The 18,791-nt window shown below is 45.4% G+C and overlaps 1 protein-coding gene across 2 annotated transcripts; it reads left to right on the top strand.

The window, feature by feature from the left end:
* The first annotated feature begins 668 nt into the window (after positions 1-668).
* adrb3a (adrenoceptor beta 3a) lies at positions 669-18,504 on the top strand. 2 transcript variants are annotated; one of them, XM_029256852.1, is made up of 5 exons: positions 669-1,043; positions 1,199-1,283; positions 1,421-2,738; positions 11,723-11,796; positions 16,430-18,504. In XM_029256852.1, the coding sequence occupies exons 3-5, from the start codon at positions 1,426-1,428 to the stop codon at positions 16,474-16,476; spliced, it is 1,434 nt and encodes a 477-aa protein (XP_029112685.1). In that variant the 5' UTR covers positions 669-1,043; positions 1,199-1,283; positions 1,421-1,425; the 3' UTR covers positions 16,477-18,504. The 2 variants fall into 2 exon arrangements, with proteins under 2 accessions (XP_029112685.1, XP_018599679.1); XM_018744163.2 differs by lacking the exon at positions 11,723-11,796 and having other exon boundaries at positions 1,199-2,738.
* Positions 18,505-18,791: the final 287 nt, after the last annotated feature.

The following is an 18,791-nucleotide window of genomic DNA, read 5'->3' on the forward strand; positions in this document are numbered from 1 at the left end:
AAGGCACAGCAACCCACATGAGAAGAAGGACCTGCCACTCCTGTGTGAAGATCTGTTGAGCATCGCAAACATCGCAGGACAGAACTTGCGCTTGCAAATTATTTTTGCGGCACTCTTACATAACTTTGGCAACAAGGAAAACAAGAGATGGCTATCGGTGCAAGGCGCAGAGAACTGCTCATTTGGGCTATCTCAACAAACGCTGCATGTTCAGGTGACACCCACATGGGCAGGTAAGATAACCGTCACACCAGATCCAGAAATATTGCCTACGAACCACAGCTAGCTCCGCCCTCAGCGGCTCTCAGCTCTGGGTTCGAACCACTCGGGATTATGGATACTCTCCTGTTTTACATACGCTGAGCCTGCTCGGATGAGGTTTTATTCTACAGGATACTCAGCATTCAGTCGAGTTCCTGTGAATGACGGCCACCCCGGGGCAACTGTATGCGATGTGAACAAAAGTGGGAGGGCAACCTGTGAAGTGCGGTGCTTCCCCTTTCCGCAGAGCCACAATTACAGACCACAGACCATGTCCCTCCCTTTCTTTTTATGATGCAGGATTTCTGCGTAAGGCTCCCTTCAGAGCTCCGCCCCCAGGAGGAGGGGCACGCAGACAGCACGGGCGGACAGGGCCCAGCACTGGAGTCCAGCCTTGCAGAGAGAGAGCGAGGGAGCGAGCGAGCGAGAGAGGCAGCTGATGTGTGCGCAGTCCTGGCTCGTACAGCTGTGCCACCAGTCCGCCTGTCCTGCCAGTGTCACAGCTGTCACCCGGCGTGGGGTCCTCCACTTTGAACCAGACACTGCACTACTTCACCCAGAAGAAGGGTCCACCTTAAAGAGAGCTGGAATACCCTGCAGATGACTTCTGACTCAGTTGCTCAAGTATAATCTCTCCTTTCCTCCCGAAGGACATTTGAAAAGGGAACATAAATAACCAGAACGGATTTAATTTTTCTTTTTTTTTTTTTTTGGTTAACAAACGAAATCCGCTGGTTGGATAAACATGGTGTCTCCAGACAAAAATCGGAATTCAAAAGAAGGTATGCTCATTTTTGAAAGTGAAATTAAAAAATCATTAAATATCAGTAAGTAACCATTCAATTTGCTTGTTTAAAATGCACACATTCTTTTTTACTTGATCCAGTACAAAATCAGACGTGTCACCATGTGCTGTTTAACTCTCTTTCATTTTAAGGGCACCGCTGAAGTGCGGAATAAAGAGAGAGGGCAGCTGAAGTCTCGGCAGCTTGAACTCCGCTGACCCGCAATCAGCTGGACATGTAAATAATGAGCTGACAAAAGATCGGTCATATCACCTTTTCTCTGCTTCACGTGTAGTGTAGGCTAAAAACGCTGGCGAAAATTTGAGCGCTTCCTGTGAGAACGTGCACTGATCTGCAGCATAAACTCTCTCCAGAAAAGATGGAGACCATCCCAAACAGCACTTCTGGCTACCCTCTGAACAGCACCGTGGATCACATCAACCCACCGCTGCAACCGCAGCCGCTGCTGGTGGTCATCATGGTCATCATCATCCTTACCATTGTGGTGGGGAACCTGCTGGTCATTGTCGCCATCACTCGGACATCCCAACTGCAAACCACCACCAACATCTTCATCATGTCCCTGGCCTGCGCTGACCTCATCATGGGCGTCTTGGTGGTGCCCCTGGGAGCCACCATAGTGGTGACAGGCGGTTGGCTGCTGAGTGACACCTCCTGTGAACTGTGGACCTCGGTGGATGTGCTGTGCGTGACAGCGAGCATCGAGACGCTGTGCGTAATCGCCGTGGACCGCTATGTGGCCATCACTCGGCCACTCAGGCACAAGGTGCTACTCAGCAAGTGGCGTGCACGGCTCATCGTGTGCATTGTGTGGGCTGTGTCGGCACTCATCTCCTTCGTGCCCATCATGAACCAGTACTGGCGCGCCCCTGACAACGACCCAGTGGCCCAGCAGTGCTATAACGATCCCACCTGCTGTGACTTTGTCACAAATATGACCTTTGCCATTGTCTCCTCTGTAGTGTCCTTCTACATTCCCCTGCTGATCATGATCTTTGTTTATGCCCGCGTCTTCATCATTGCCACGCGCCAGGTGCGGCTCATAGACAAAAACCGGCAGCGCTTCCAGAACGAATATCTCCCGCCACCAGCCCATCGACACCACCAGGGCAACAACAACCTTCCGGCCTGCGCCGGACCTCAGAGGAGGAAAAGCAACAAACGCAGGCCCTCGCGCCTCACTGTAGTCAAGGAACACAAGGCCCTCAAGACGCTGGGCATCATCATGGGCATCTTCACCCTCTGCTGGCTGCCATTCTTTGTGGCAAACATAATCAATGTCTTCGACCGGACTGTCTTCCTGGAGCAGGCCTGGATCTTCCGCCTGCTCAACTGGCTGGGGTACATCAACTCCGGCCTCAACCCCATCATCTATTGCCGCAGTCCAGAGTTCCGTGTTGCTTTCAAAAGCCTCCTGGGCTGCCCCTGGCTACCCACCCCACGCCTCAATGCCCTCTATAAAGAACTGAGGACCCGCTGTCCCTGCTTCCTGGGCCCGGTCGAGGCAGGGCTGGGGGCTTCCTTCCAGAAGCCCCCGGCAGCCCAGTCTGAGGGGGATGAGAGTCTGGGCAGCAGTCAGAGCAGCTATAGGAGCGAGGAGCCCTCGCCCAGACCTCCACACTCGAACGGCAGCGTGCAGTTCAGCGACTTCTCCGAGCCCGACACTGAGCAGTAAGTGTTACCCCTCATTTCCTTCAGAGCCCTTTCCTCAGTATTTTTAAAGTCTTTCCTTCCGTGGTAGCTGCCCTGCAAGAAGTAAACGTGATGTATTTCATAACTGATTAGGTTCTTCTGCAAAATACAGTTGTTTCAGCAAGCATTTTTGTATGAATGACAGAGGTTTCTACAGCAGACTTTTTACTGCTCAAAATAGCTTAATCTGCATACAGCTCAATGTACTATGCAGTCAAAATCAATGATTTCTGGCCAAGGATGGAGACAGTAGGGGATGGGGACCCAGCTGTTCATCACAAACATTCTGTTTTACGTTGATCTGTGATGACCGCACAAGTTTCACCTTTAGCCTGTCATACCAACTGCACGGCCTTTCCATCCCATGTAGCTGATGGATACAAAGCATTTTAAGCCTGTTTTCCCGTTAAAATCCTCTATTAGAGTAATATGAACGGTGGCACTTTTTCTTTTGGGTTCAGTGGGAGCACCCAGATCCATACCTCTTTGCTTCTGTCACTCGCTGATGTACTAACACTGGCAATAATAAACAGTGATAGTGCACTGAAAAAATGTGGGGAAATTACCTGCATAGCCAGTCCATATAAAGAGCAAACGGCAACAGACACAGAACTCCACACATGCATCCATCGTACTAGTTTAAACCTTCAGGAAAAATAATCAAAGGAGTTCACTGCAAAATCAACGGTTAACAGTTATTTTTCAAAATGATTGTGTAATGAAAATAAACAGCATTCAGTATTTTAAAAGATACAGTACTGAATGGAAATTAAATGGAATTTTGTTTAAATTGCATATTCGAACTCCGTAGAAATCTTAGTAAAAAATTTTTAAAAATTAGATTTCAAATGGATAGTAAACCTGTAAAACATGAAAGTACCAGTAATAAGCACAAGTCACTTCTGAGTCAATGAAGTATATTTTTCAAAACAGATGTAAAAATCAGATGTAGATCAAAACTGGATGTACAGTTACTATAAGGCATCCATGAAAATATGGAAATACGCTTGTATTTTTTGCTGTTTGAGCAGCACTTAAGTTGTGTCCAATTTTCTGAATGTGTAAATTTGTTTCTCCTAAGCCTCTGTCATTATTAATATCACAATATCACTTCAATATTAAAAAATATTGAGAATAGTTCCAGATAAATATACGTTAAAACCTAAAACTAAATTCTTCAGTTTAACATTAGCAAGGGTTTAAAAAAAATTATCTGCAAATTCAAATGTTTCCTTCTTTAGACCAATACCGAACAGCGTCACTATATCAAAAAGTACTCACAGGAAAGTTTGGTATTTTATTTTGTGTAGGAAAATGTAATTTCCTCTATGAAAAACAGGTTGTCGCTGCAAAATCTTGTGACACACCCAAAGTACTTCTAAATATTGAATAATAATTGGCTTAAATATTACGTGAAGTATAGTAAATGTCTTGACACATTTTGTATCCTTTCTAAATTTTTAATTCAAGCTGTGCAGTTTTTTTAGGGAGAAAAGCTATATATATGCTAAAGAACTTTATCTCTGAAAAGCATTTATGCCTGGTTGGTGTATCAAGCCTTGTTGCCTTGTACAGATATTTGGAAGTTCATGTTTAAGTTACTATTAATTAACACTATGTGTTGCTTAACGGGAGAGGATTTCTAACGCATCATTCTGGAGCAGTTATTACACTTAAGCTAAAAGGATGGGAAATTTAGACACTCAATGGAACTGTCAAAGAGCAGCATTTTATATGTTTTTCCATCAAAACAAGTTTCATTCACTACTTTACATTAGTGAATATTAATTATGAAAAGTAAAAAAAAAATTGAAGTATCAAGAAGAAAAACACAGTCCAAAGGACTGAACAACCGGAATTAGAAACATCTTGGAAGGTGAACAATTTTTCAAAAAATCCCTTTTACTACCCAAAGCGAAGACAGAAGACTGACCGGGCTTTATATAAAAATGTTTTGTAGAAAACACTCATTTTAGAAAGATCTTTCATCTGAAGTACCTGCACCTTTGCTGTCCCAAAATATGAAATATGGCTTGGGTGAAAACTCTACACATACCTTCAAGAACATCATCTTTTTATCTGAACCATAACTGACACCGACATTTAAAGAAATCTACAGATACATCAGCTACTCCAAAAAGCTGACAGTATTATTCTCATCATGTAGCGCAATAGTTCATTTTGGTTTAATAACTTACGGATAAATGTTCTTTATGTGACTTGCGTTCGCATACCGCGATTGCATATCAGAAGGCTACGATTTTTTACGGCTCATCAGAAAAATTTCAGACCTTAAAGTAAAACTTGAGTCACTTTTCTACAAATTATTTCAGTTGTGGTTTTATTCTGATAGAAATTCACAGATTCACTGTGTCAGCCTAAAAAAATGTATTATTGTGTGAGCGCGGCAGAGGGTCTCGAAGAAAGTTTCACAGCGAAAAAATGCATTTCAGGAAAACTGCATGGCAAAGACCAAGCCCTAAATGAAGTGTAAAGGAATACAGAATCAATCAAAATATGGGCAGTTCTTGGACGTTTTGGTATCTGAGCATTTTCTGCAAAGTCTGTGTTGCCGGAGGAGCTACGTGCTCTGTGCCGCGTGCAGTCGAGCTGCGTCCTGTTCACTGTACGCCGTGCATATGCAGGGCACTATATGCAGGGCACTATATGCAGGGCACTATACACTCTGTGCGGCGTGCTTTGTGCTGTACGCTGTGCCCAGCTGACTGTACGCCGTGCACGCCGTGTTATGCACCGTACACTGTGCTGTGCGCTGTTCAAGGCACTTTCTTCTTCAGACTGTAACACACACACACAGTTTATGTTACAGACAGGGCCCCTCTTTGGCTGGTATGACACCACCCCCCCCAGCAGCTGATAAACTTTATCATTAGGGTACCATGCTTCCGCTGTTTACGAGCTTAGCCCTAACGGGTGCCCTTCAGGAATGGCACCAGGCTGCGACACGCCTCTCACGGTCCCTCCTCCCCCACCTTCCTTTGCCCCCCGACCCCATCCACGAGCATGTGGTAGCACCCCAACTCGCACCCTCAAAGAGAGGTTGTTGGAAAAGGTTGGAACCACTGCAACTGAGGGGGTGCGTGAGCGCGATGAGCTCCGTGAGAGCAGTGTGCCGATCGCCGGGCCAGGGGCTGCAGTGTTTTCACAATCAGAATAACAACAGGGCTGTTGAATAATGCTGCCCTTTTAATAATTTACCACATGATTCAAAACATCTACCAGCAACCAGGCAGACTGACTACAATTAATGTTTTCCACTAAATAACTTGAAAAGGCCTCTTTATTTAATATGCCACCATAATCTGCCTCGAGCTATTTAGTGTGTACAGTACACTAACTATTTTGTTGAATCCAAAACGTTAGCAATAACGATGAATACCATATGATCACACATCCGTTACATTAAGAATCCCTCTAGATCCAACCACCAAATTCATGCCAGTGAATTCACCTGTGCCTGTGCTGGTGACAACCTGGTGTCAAAGAAGTTTGTTGGCTGGTATAAAATACAGCAGCCAACCTGAACGCCAGTCAGCGGTCTTTAGCTACCACCTCGAGGGTAAACCCAGTGGACAGGAAATTCAAAGTGTTTTGCAGCATATATGTGTTCAACCGGGCAATTTATTAAATTTTATTTCACATTGCAGCTCCAGCCCCACCCTGGTACCAAGCCAAGAACATTTTAAAAATAAATGCATTTAGCAAGAAGCGTCAGTTAACGCTGATAACATCCATCAGGGTCATTGAGGGGTATCCTGGTATCTCAAGCCACATGCTGGTTAGACAGCATGTCTTCAAAGGTATGGGCTTGGAGGGAAAGGGGCTTCTCTCTCTGTCACGTTTGAAGTGCGAGAGATTTCTGGCGGTGAGACATGCTTTGACTTGTCCAGAGGGCGCTCGCTGAAGGAGGCCAAGTTCAGAACATAAAAGGCTGGACCTGCTGAGCCGAGAGCCCTGGGCTTATCTGTCCACGGCAGCTTTCAGCATCGCATCAAGTGGCTGCCCTTACTTCCAGCTTGGAAAGTGTGGATCGGAGCAACTGAGGCTCATCTTATGTTTCGTGCACACCACTGGTCCCACTGGCTATTGGTTGACACATGGACCAGGCCCCTCAGGGCAGCTGGTCTCAACATCTCAAAATGCAAAAGCAGAGTGGAGGTAGGCACAGTGATCTGGGCAAGAGTTCTGGACATGAAGACTAGTGTTACCAGCACTACTCAGACATGAGAGAGGAACCAGAAGAATAGAGGAAGGGAATGAGGATGAGAGGAAGAAGGAGCGGCTGTTTTTCATGGCCTCCATAGTAAAAGGTTAAAAGCTTTCTACATTACTCACTCTTCATTCACTCATTCAGCACCCATATGTTTCACAGCAAACACTACTGCTTTAAAATGAAGTGCATGTCAGCAGGATGGACTGTGTCCAATATGTATCCAATACGCGACTCACTAATCACCGTGACTCCGTTTTTAAATCATGTTATTAATGACTGATTGTAGAGTTGAGGATGGGAACTACACTGCTATAGGAAACGTCTGAACTTTTTCATTTGAGTGCAAAAAAGTCTTCCTGGATATTGTTCGGTCTTTTCATCTTCCTCTCACGTGCAACACGCACTATGGGATGTTGACTAGACCATAATCAATCCCTCTGCAGCACATGAGACACTTTGGAGCCTTCAGAACGATTCCATAAAAGGAGTACAGTACGCTGTGGATTCATCTGTTCGAGGAGAGGGCATGTTGTTCTCATGCTGCTATGATTTAAGCTGGATTCACAGAAATGTGAGGGAGATCGTATGAGGTGCAAGTACATTTTTTTTCATTTTGTAAATTAGGTTACACTTAATGATTGGGAACTGTGCCATTCCGCCTCGGGGAACACAAAACGTGTGTGAGGAAGCGCGTGCAGCTCATTAGGAGCCAGACTTCTGGGGTTCTGCTGGACTGAGGGGTCTAAGCGAGAATGAAGGCTGATGTAGTGGCTGGTGGGAACCGGTGGGGGGGATGTAAACAGAGACCCCAAGCAGCAACGCATGAGCTCTCACTGGGTGGCCACTCAGCTAACAACAGCAGGAGGCCAGAGCATCCAAGTCTTCGCTGACCAGGTAGGAGTTGTGCGTCACGACCGCTGGCTCCTACCGCCACTCTCCTCCGTTCCGTGCAGCTCCGAGTGCAGTTCTGCACGCAGGCCGGGGGCAGCGATGCATTAGGGCTGCAGAAGGACAGGCGGGGAAATGGAAGCGGACACTTAATGATTAAAAACCACCTCCAAAAACAAAACGGAGAGAGAAGCGTTGCCGTGCCTCTGACGTTGTACGGGGTACGGAGAGAGAAAAACGACGGCTGCAGGCAATGGAATAAATCAAGGGATCAAAGGCTAACGTTCGAGGGAAAGCTACCGATGAAAAATAAACGAGCAGTTCAGGAAAGACAGATAGACGGCTGGGTAGTTTCAGAGGAGGGCGGTTTGCTACCTCTCCCAGGCGATCGCTGGTTTGTCTTGGAGGAACGCGCTGTTTTCAGACTGCATGACTGTCTGTGTTTCTCTCTGCTGTAACTGAAAGGTCTTTGGACCAGCTGAAGAAAGAAACCTTACACTGGTCTTAATGGCGATCCATGCTCATGTAGAGACCTATCCTTCGCATGACTTTTGGAAACATCTGAGCGGGGAGTTTGCCTAATGCATGAAAATTGCTTTCCAAATGCTCACTTGAAATGATTTTCATCATATCTAATTTGGTTCATTTGGGAAAAGTTTTCCAGAGGGCCGACACAGAACGTTCAGCACGGAGTCTGAAAACAGTGGCTCTGTCTGCAGCCTGCCTGGACGCTCTATTTTCATGACAAGAAATCAGGGTGTTTGAGCAATACCCGCATAAACAGGCATGGTGGCTTAGTGACTCCGTCACGTATACACCACATGGGCGTCTCCTTCCCCTTCGCTGCTCTCACTGTCCCTTCCAGCAGCGATATGGTTCAGGTGCCTACTCTACCCGGGCATTTAGTCAATTCTTTGGAATTTCAGAGGGACTCGACGTGACAGTAGCACAAATGGAAAATAGAGTTCGCAAGGCTTCGAAAACAAAAAGAAATATGAAAATTGCTTTCACTGAATTTTTAAACAGGCTGCTCAAATGAACCAATGAACACCATATGAAGCCCTGTAACCGTTGTGTACCGTTAGTGGCAGGGAACAAAGCTGTCCACAGCCAATGAAAATGAGCACTTAAAGTTCAACCGGCTGAATTCTTGCGTCTAGAATTTCATACCTCCTTCATGGCACACGCTCTACACCAGTCCAGGTTGGGCGTGATAAAGTTATGTGAACTGACAGGTCATCTGTCACTCATGCCCCTAGAGGAATGATATCTGAATTATACCTGCATTGAGTTTTTGGGAAAGGAAAACTGAGCAACCCTCTCAACAGCCCACCTAATAGACACTTTCAATTCATTTAACTCACTTCATCAACAAGGGCTAATAATGAAAAGGGAAACACGGGAGGCACTTGAGGTAGCTTGACACGACGCAGTTGAAACGAGACGGCATTCAAGGTGGTGAATATGTATGATTAAAGAGCCTCTGGAAGGAGAAGTCATTGACGGAGATGGATGAGGGACAGTACGTCAAGGACAGGCGGTTGTGGCTGGTAGCTAGAAAGGGGAAGATGGGAAGAGACTTAGAGGAGTTGGAGAGGAAGAAGGCTGCAGCCATCCGATTACATGGCACATCAAGAAAAAAAACCTTTTCCTCCGATTACAGGTCAGAGGTTACGAACCCATTACTGATATCATCTCTGTGAGTGATCTAAAAAACCCAAGTTAGGTCCACTAAAACGAATGATTTACAAGGGAGAGCACATGTTAATTTAAGTGGCATTACATCAAATTTTCAAGGTGTATTTAACAACCGGTTTAGCCCCGACATCTTCCATTTTCTCACGTATCAGAGGAATGCCTTTTTTTTAAATAGCTCTCCATCACTGATCTGTAGCTATCAACAGGTCTTACTCGATGACTGTTCGTTTTGCCAGCTCCGAGTGCCGAACATGAGGAAGAAGGCGAAACCAGAACACGCTCTTCAGTCTCCAACATGTTCTATTCTCCGTGTGTGTTACAGCGGTCCGACTGTTTTGAGTACAAGCTTTGCAACTCGTTTGCTTGCCATGCAAGGCTGAAAGACCCACAGATGATAACAAGTTGTGGCATGGCTGTTTTCCCTGGTTTCACCCTGCGCTTCAGATTTTTCAAGTGCAAAATGTCAGCACAGGGAAACAACATAATTCCTGAGTACACCACTGACGGCACCCAGGGGAGCTGGGGTAAGGGGGGGCCTTCCCTTTCCGTCCAGCCCTCAGATGTGTCACACAGACCGGTGAAGCACGCAAGGATCGGGCGGCCGATTCTCCGAATCCCAAACTGGCGCAAACAGAGTGCAGTGGGAGACCTGGGCTGGTCAGCGCCGGCGAAGAAGAGGGCTTCTCCTGGGAAAAGGCTGATGTGCACTTGCACTACCCAGGGTCATGGGAAAGGAGGGGGCTGGCTGCCTGGATGGCTGATAGAGAAAATATTGCAAAACAAGAGGTATTCACACCTCTGCTGTTGTTACAGATGGAACGGCCTTTTACACCATCAGACCTGACTGTACCATGTGGCAGCTGAGTCATACTTAAGGTATTAAAAATACCTCATGCATCCATTCTATCTGCCACCCTGGTCACAGTGAGAGTCTGGCAATGGGGCAGATGTGCTCTTCCTTGTAGAGAGATTCTGGCACAGAAGGCTTATTGATCTTATATACAGGGAAATCCACTCTTGTATTGGGGCATAGGGGGTTGTGGTGGTGCAGTGGGTTAGACTGGGTCCTACTCTCCAGTGGGTCTGGGGTTCAAGTCCCGCTTGGGGTGCCTTGCGACGGACTGGCGTCCCGTTCTGGGTGTGTCCCTTATGCCCTGAGTTGCCGGGTTGGGCTCCAGCTCCCCCCAACCCTGTATGGGACAAGCAGTTCAGAAAGTGTGCGTGTGTGCTGGGGCATGACTGCCTTATATAAGGGGCTTTAATAGTCCTCAAGATCTTGTTACTTTAGATCACAGGGCAACGCAAGCAATATACAGGGGCATGCTGGTTCTGCGCAAAGGCCTAATCCTGTTGTGTAGCACTTTCACGGGACTAATGAATTGAACCATTTATGCCAGAATAAGCTCCACATCTGTGGACAGTCATCACCCAAGTACCCAGTCCATAAATATACATGCTTCTATGTTATAACTGAGAAAGCAGGTGGCCCACTGCCTCCCGGGAAAAAGGCAAAGAGGTCATGTTTTTTTATTTATTTATTTATTTATTTAACATTAGGCTCTTGTGTCACAGACCTGGGCACTGAGTGAGGAGGCAGAAAAGATCAGTGTATTTTATTTATTTTTTTTTAAAAGAAAACTGGGTTCGCAAACACAATAACCCTACAGCCAGGTAACGTTAAGCGACTAAAACTAGAAGCTTTAGTCAAAATGTTTCTGTGAATTGTCCCATTTAGCAAAAAAAAAAAAAAATAAAGAAAGAAAATTCAAGCCCATTTTTGGGAGGCTTAGGGGAAACACTACTAATGCATGTGGAAACAGAGTGAACAATTAAAACAAACAAGACGCTGCGGAAGTGTATAAACACTGCCCTCCATGACGGCGTTTGAAGTGTACTCTGCAACAGATGCACGGGTCTGTCACTGTGCCTATTCCTTTCCATGACACACTGAAACGAGGCGCGGAGGTCTTCGCCAGGCATCCATTAACGAGGCAGTGTCACGGTTAGCATCAATTACTTTAGCAGAATGATCCTGAACACTGAAATACAATATTATCACAGTAAACTGAAATTACTGCACGGACTGTTCTCATACCTCACATTATGGAATCGGTTATTGTTTCCACTTCCATTTGTTTGGCAGGGCAGGCAGGAGAGAAAAAGAGAAGCAGATTCTGGACAGTGTCCATGATGCGGGTGGAAAAGTGTCCGTCCACAGTATGTACTAATATACGGCTGGCTCGCCGCTTAAAATTACTCCGCAAACATTTGCACACAAAAACTGTTTAATTATTCAGGGTGAGGGCTCTCAATTTTAAGGACATTACAAGCATTAAATAAGGCACCACTGTATTGTAAATGCAACAGCACAATGCGGTTTTTCAAAAATTATTATTTAGGGTGTAGTCCAGAACTGAGAAAAGCCTAATGGCAGAGCACCTTCCCTTGAAGTGATAAACCTTTCGTACATTTTACAATATACCAGGAAGGTTTTTCTTGTGTAACTGGGCAGCAGACTTCCATTTAACATAGACAATTAAAAGATTAATACGTCACTGTTCCTTCGTAGAAGCATAACTATTATATAACAGGCACACAGGATTTCCAGAAAAACATACTCAGAAATTTAGCTCAGCAGGAAATTGATACGATGACAGATGAACGAACCAAACTTTTCTATTTGGTCACATAAATCACAGCAGCCTGTGGCCATTACTCACGTTGGCACACAATACCCTGCTTTTCCTCTTAGCTGCAGCTGAAGACAAGCATTGTATGAAAAATATATGCCTTTGATTGTCCAAAATTAAACATATAAGAAAAGAAAACAAACGTCAACTTTAAATGAGTGAGGCGATTGATGGAACAGCTGAACTTAAATACACTATGAATGTACATGGATTTTAGTCCTATTTACTATGGCGCATTCAGGAGTCGCGCTGAAGATTATTTTTAGCTCTCCCTGTCCTGAAATGTTTTGTTGGCGTTCTTAAACAGGCAGCGCAATGTGTCCTTTTCATGGGCAGTCTGCCGTGACAGAGTTAATATTTCCATAAAAATGCAAACACCATTACTGACAGGGAGCTTAACATGCTGCACCCCGTGTGTGCCTCTTGTAGAAAGACGAAAGCGTCGAGCCTCAAGAAGAGCAGATGTGCTTACCAGAAGACGGAGTGCTATAATGGCACATCAGAATTTTTTTTTTTCACGCTTCTCGAAGGCCGCGACGAGTATTGCTAGTGTACGGCACTGCAAAAGGCAACGGAAAAGATCAGAGAGGGAGGGACAGAGTTGAGTAAAAATCTCATCCGAATCGATGTCGTTTACATTCATTCATTTAGCTGATGCTTTTCTCTAAAGTGACTTAGAGCGTTGAGCTACTTGCAGTTATTTACGCATTTACACAGCTGGGAAATTTTACTGGATCAATTTAGGATAAACATCTTGCTCAAGGGTACTACGGCCAGAGGTGGGATTCGAACCTGTGACCATCATGCTACCAGCCACCCCCTGTCAGCTCCTAGACAGAGGAGACCCTGTCCAAAACGCACTGTCTCATGTTTTGACTCATAAAAAAACCTGCATGTCAGGGCAAGCTCAGAGTATTTCAACCAACCAACCCACCAACCAACAACGCCAACAGCCACTTGTCCCGAGCGGGGTCGCGGCGAACCGGGGCCTTTCCAGAAGCACAGGGCTCAGGGCTGAGGGGAGAGGGGGACACATCCTGGATGGGGCGCCAGGCCATTGCAAGGCACTCCAGATAGGACTCAAACCCCAGACCCTCCACACAGCAGGCATTGGCCAAACCTGCTGTGCCAGCACACACCCCCCCCACCCCCCAGACTATACAAATATTATGTAAACAAATTAATGTAGTTAAATGTCACATAACTTTGCAATGGCTGAAAGCAAACCTGTAAAAGTTCCAGTGTTCAGATATAAATATAAATATGGCACGACTGTACGAAAAAGTTGATGGTCGGACGCGTCGCTACATAATGCTAAGAGCACATAATCTTCACATTCCTCCAGACCTTCGGGAGATGGAAGGAAGCCCCAGGGGATTGTGGGCAGTTTATAGGGAACGTGGTCATTACTGGCGGAAAGCACCGAGAACAAAGTGCATAAGTCCCATTTAGCTTTCAATTCCTTGCTGGTGAGTTCCGCAAAGTCCCTCCTGGGTTTGAAACCTGCAACTGTCCGGTCACAAGACTATTCATTCACAGCAACTGCTAACTGTTTACAAGGGAGAAACATGCCAAGCTTTTGCTCTGAGTAGCAGTAATTACAGTGCTAATATGTAACTCATGACCCGAAACACTCAGTACCATTAGTGAAATGCTTTGAAGCTCAAATGAAGCTCTGCTTGGTGTCCAGTAATACGTTTCTGCTTCTTCCAATGCTGTACTAAAATTCAGAATAAAAAATATGGTGTCGGCGTTTTTTTAATGCAGAGAAATAACATGTTCCAGGAGGTCTGTAAGCTCCGACTGCCCATTAGCACTTGATTAAAGTGTGTTTGGGAAATCACTGGCATCAATGTGTGCCCTGCATGATTCTCACCTCGACAGAATTACTAAATAAACCATCGATTTCGACAGTGTCGAGGCCCCAAAGAGGATCCGTTGTTGACCACAAATTGACCCTTTTCCTCCTATGATGAGCTCTTGTACAGAAAATACTGCATAGAGCATTAAAATGACACACACGAGCCCACGCGCTCTGTTCCCTGTCTAGCACAGCGCTCTCCGGCACACCTCCTAGACGCGTTCGGGTCTGGTCGAGTGGGAAGTTGAGTATCACGAACACAATGGTTCAGGACAAATATGGTCCCAGCCTGCAATACAGAAAGAAGCAGCGAAACGCTGCATCCGAATCCAACGCCACGCCAAGTTAAGAAATGTTTCCGTTTCCGGAAATAAGCGACGCTGACACTTGAGGAAAAATACACAATGTCATGAAAATAGGTGAAGCAGGTGCAAAAAGTCAGCAGCAGCTCCTTGTCGCGCTTGCGGGTTGTGATTAACTTGTCGTGTCAGTTTCCAAACGCCAGAGCTTGAACACCACCGATGTGGATTTCGCAAGCGGCGAGCGCGGCAGAGTCCCGGAGCAAGCGGGGTCTGTCGGCTGAGAGCAGTCCGTCGGCAGCCGCAAATAAATGCTCGTGGATCCTCTTGCGGGGCATATAAAACGCTGCCTCCTCGCGTGCAGCCCAGGGGCTTCCCAGCATGCCGCAGTCTGAGCGAAAACAGGTTAAACGACATGTCAGCATGGTCTCTGAGACAGCCTTGCGTCATTTCAGTTTTCCAGCCCCCGGTGTCATCCGATGAGCTCGGGACTTTATCTCCCCTCCGAACGGCCGCTTTTTAAACGAAGGGCCAGGTTGCAGTGCCAATTATGAGCTCTGGCTGAAAGGCACAGTCCGCTCCATCAGCCAGCAGGCCGGGACACTCTGTGCGTTTTCTGTTCTCTGTTTTGTTTTTTCCTCTTTCCAAGATAGCAAACAAAGTGGTCCGTGTTGTTTATATATTCCTGTGGAGGCATGTACAGTTCCATCGATAGGATCAGAATCTTAGGCATTTTGTACAGGAAGAGAGGTACGAGATGAGAACACGCAGGAGGTACTTTTCCCCATATAATCTACGTTAAAATGGCCAAGAAGGGGAATATTTTGTTTGCATTAAAGCAGCGAAATTCAGAGTAAACAGAATGACTCAGAGTGAATTAAGTAAGGACCGGACGTAATAACCTCATAACGTAATTGCAACGAGAGTTAAAAAAAGGCCGTAGGAGCTAGACATGTTTGTGCCCTGGAAGGTTCGAGAATATTGGTAAAAACAGAAGTAACGAGGAATATTAACTAATCAGAGAGAAATGTAAAGGAACCAAAAAAGCAAGGAACATGTTCAGAAAGCGTTACTCACAGCGGTGTTTAAATTACACCAGCGACTGGCAGGAAACCAGTCCGGTAGTTTGGAAAAACCCTGTAAAGTGTGTAAAGTCTTATTCTGTCGCGTCCTGCCCAAGTTTTACTCCAGTTCATTCGCACGTCACTAAATCCGGTCCGAAGTGAGACAGGACCTGGACAATATCACCACACATTATGTGCTTGGAGGTTTCACTTCACATCATCATCAGAAATGATAAGCATTTACATAGGTGCTACTACAAAGCTGTATTGTATCTAAATGTTTGTGTACCCTTTTTTAAAAAACAAAAAATGTAGGAAGGCGATCAGGATTCATCTACCCCGCATTTTATGCACCTACTCGAGCGATGAACATTAAGTGCATCAAGTGGACGGTAAACTAGGTTTACTTAAGAATCACGTCTGCAGCTATGTCTCTTTCTCCTAATGTAATGTACAAATTGTATTTTCTCTGAGATGTACATCGCTTTGGAGAAAAGCGTCTGCTAAATGAATAAATGTAAATATAAATGTAAATGTAGATGTAAGTGTAAACGTCCCTTTTAGTGCCCTTCAGAATGTGAGCAAGAGACCTCTTCAAATATTGTCCCTCTCACAGAGCAACTCCATTACGACACCGAAGACTTTTCAAAAACATTTTTACACACTTGTATTTCGACATCAGCCGGCACGGAAAAAAAAAATGTATCAATTTTACAATAAATCAATATTTTCTTCTAAAAAATTTAAATATTAACATTCCCAGCACATTTCAGCAGCATTTCACATGTCTATGATATTAATGCATGCCATGTTTTGATGTAAGATAAAATCTTTCCTGTAACTAAGGGTTAGCGAAAAGCTAATCCTTTGTGTAAAGGTTTAATTCTGTGCTGCTGACACAAGGCAGAAAAACTAACACCGCACATGTGTTTCCAGTTTCTCTTTGCAGGAAAAAGACTGATGAAGGGGAGCCACATAGCTGAAATCTATTACTACGAAAAGGAACGGACTGAACGGCTATCGGTGTGCCGGGCCAGCTATCGCTCCATCGAACCGATAACACTGCAGGGAGGAGTGTGAGCGGAGGCGGGCAGCGACAGGAGGCCGGTGGAGCTCATCCCGTGAGCTTCTTTCCCGGGGATTCACGCAGAGCTGGCCAGCGATCGACGGCGCCCCGGAGACAGGGTGCAAGAGTCCGACCGGCTGCGGCAGGGGGACGCGGCCTGAGCCCACCCAGGTCTCGAGGACACGAGTTTGAGCGAGGGACCCCCGGGCGCTCCCCTGGCGCGTCGAGCGGGACGGAGCGACGTGCCTCAGCCGATCCACGTCGGAGCCAGGTGGCCGGCAGGCACACGGTGTCCCGGCCTCACGCTCAGCCCTCAAACCAGCTGCTCGTTTCCACCCAGCTGTGTTGAGTACCACAGGACACTTTCATCCACCACTGTCATTAAGGAATCCATGGTAGCATTTAAAATGTGTAAGATATTCGACGTGGACTTTGTCGCTTCCAGTATGTCTATGTGGCATTTTGAGATATATTTTGTACTTAAACTTAATTTATTCTATTTATTTTCCATCCCCACTATATCTGTGAATGTACAGCTGTGGAAGCACACAGGCAATCCAGAAACCCGGTTCAGTATCAGCATGCCCCGCACACGCACCGCAGACTCACGGCGACTTGCGCACAGCCACGTTAGAGAATCCAGACTTTCGGCCTGTCTGAACTTAGGAACTCATCGCTTGACACGGGGTGTGTCACACAGCAAGACAGCAGCCTAAAAATCTCACCATTTTCGAATCTACAGAACATCTAAGAGGATTTCCATTCATGTTTTGCAAAACAATTCAGATATAAATCTAAAATTGTTCCTATCCTCATGCAGAAAAGCTTTACCGAACTTCCAACATGGAAGAAATTTTTATTTATTGAATACAAAGTCTCTTCAGAGCGTGAAGCACTTATTCGTTGTGGGATCCAGTAAAACATTATCAACACACATTTTTAGATTCGTTCTTCTTTCAAGCATTACCGTCCCACTGTAGCACAGTAGAAGTTACGTTTGGGTTTCAGTGTGGGGGGCAGGTCAAGAAAGGATCTCCGGCTGCTGCCAGCGTCCACTGGTAACGTGTTGTAGCACATTAGCTTGACCAAAGGTGGACTGGTGAAGCCTTTCGGTTTGAGCCCGAGTACTTAAATACAGAAACGTGTGAAAAGCTGTAAGCAGTCGATGTCGATTTCGGGAACGTTGTCTGGTGCAAGCGTCCTATGGCAGATTTGCGTTAACATTTCTGAAACGCTCAAGAGACAAGACAGGGGAGCTTATAGTCCAGTGTGTGTTCCCCTCTGCTGTTCTCCTTCCTTCCTCATTCATTCACTTGTGTTGCTGCTATAAAACAGTTTTGTCAGAGCTAGCAAAGATTTCAGAGAAAAGTACAATTCCATGATGCATATGAAGTCTGAAGATGTAACAGGCATGTATATTGTACACGTAATGTACAGGACACAACGCACAATATTACTTTTTGAAGACCATTTAAAATAATAAAAAAGTTGTGACATTTTTTCACTTGTCCTAGGGTTTCCATAACAAACTTCTAAGAAGTCATGCTCACAAGTCATTAATCACAAACATCCATGGCAGACTTAGACAGTGTCACCTTTTCTATTTTCTCAGCTTTCAGTTCCATTTTGGTATGACACTGTGAAAAATTTTCCGCTTAAACTATTTGCGTATGCAAGATAGTCAGTAAGTTCTAAGGCCGGCCGCTGCGTGACGCTGCTGCGGTTGCAACCCAGCAGTGATAAGAGTTCAGCGGGCAGTCTGAGAACTTATTGACCGTAACAGGTATTCTTGTATCGCTGCGCAGGAAAGTAAATTGCATGTCTTTCCTTCATATGGTGCCTGCAAGGGATTGCGATTTAATAGCAATGTCTTAAGGCCATCACATCTAAATAAACACAGAATATATTTATTATTGTACATGAGAGGCATTCTGTTCTGTTTCTAGCGGACCCCTTGCGTGTGTTGTGTTTTGTCTCATTTCCGAGGTGCATAAATAAGTACGCTTTGAGATGTTGAAACAATGTCAACGCAAACCCATTGCTCATATCATGTTAAACCGTATTCGGATGTGTTATTGAAGGAATATCTTTTACGAAGTATCAGAAAAGCTGTTTACTGAGAGTTAATTTAATGGTGTTTATCAAGAGTCAATTGACCGGCTTTTAATGCCAGTATGTACACAGCCTATTTCATTAAAAGTTAAAAGGGTAGATAAAAGAGTAATTGAGAAG

This window comes from Scleropages formosus, chromosome 12 (genome assembly GCF_900964775.1).
Source record: "Scleropages formosus chromosome 12, fSclFor1.1, whole genome shotgun sequence".
Lineage (NCBI taxonomy): Eukaryota > Metazoa > Chordata > Actinopteri > Osteoglossiformes > Osteoglossidae > Scleropages > Scleropages formosus.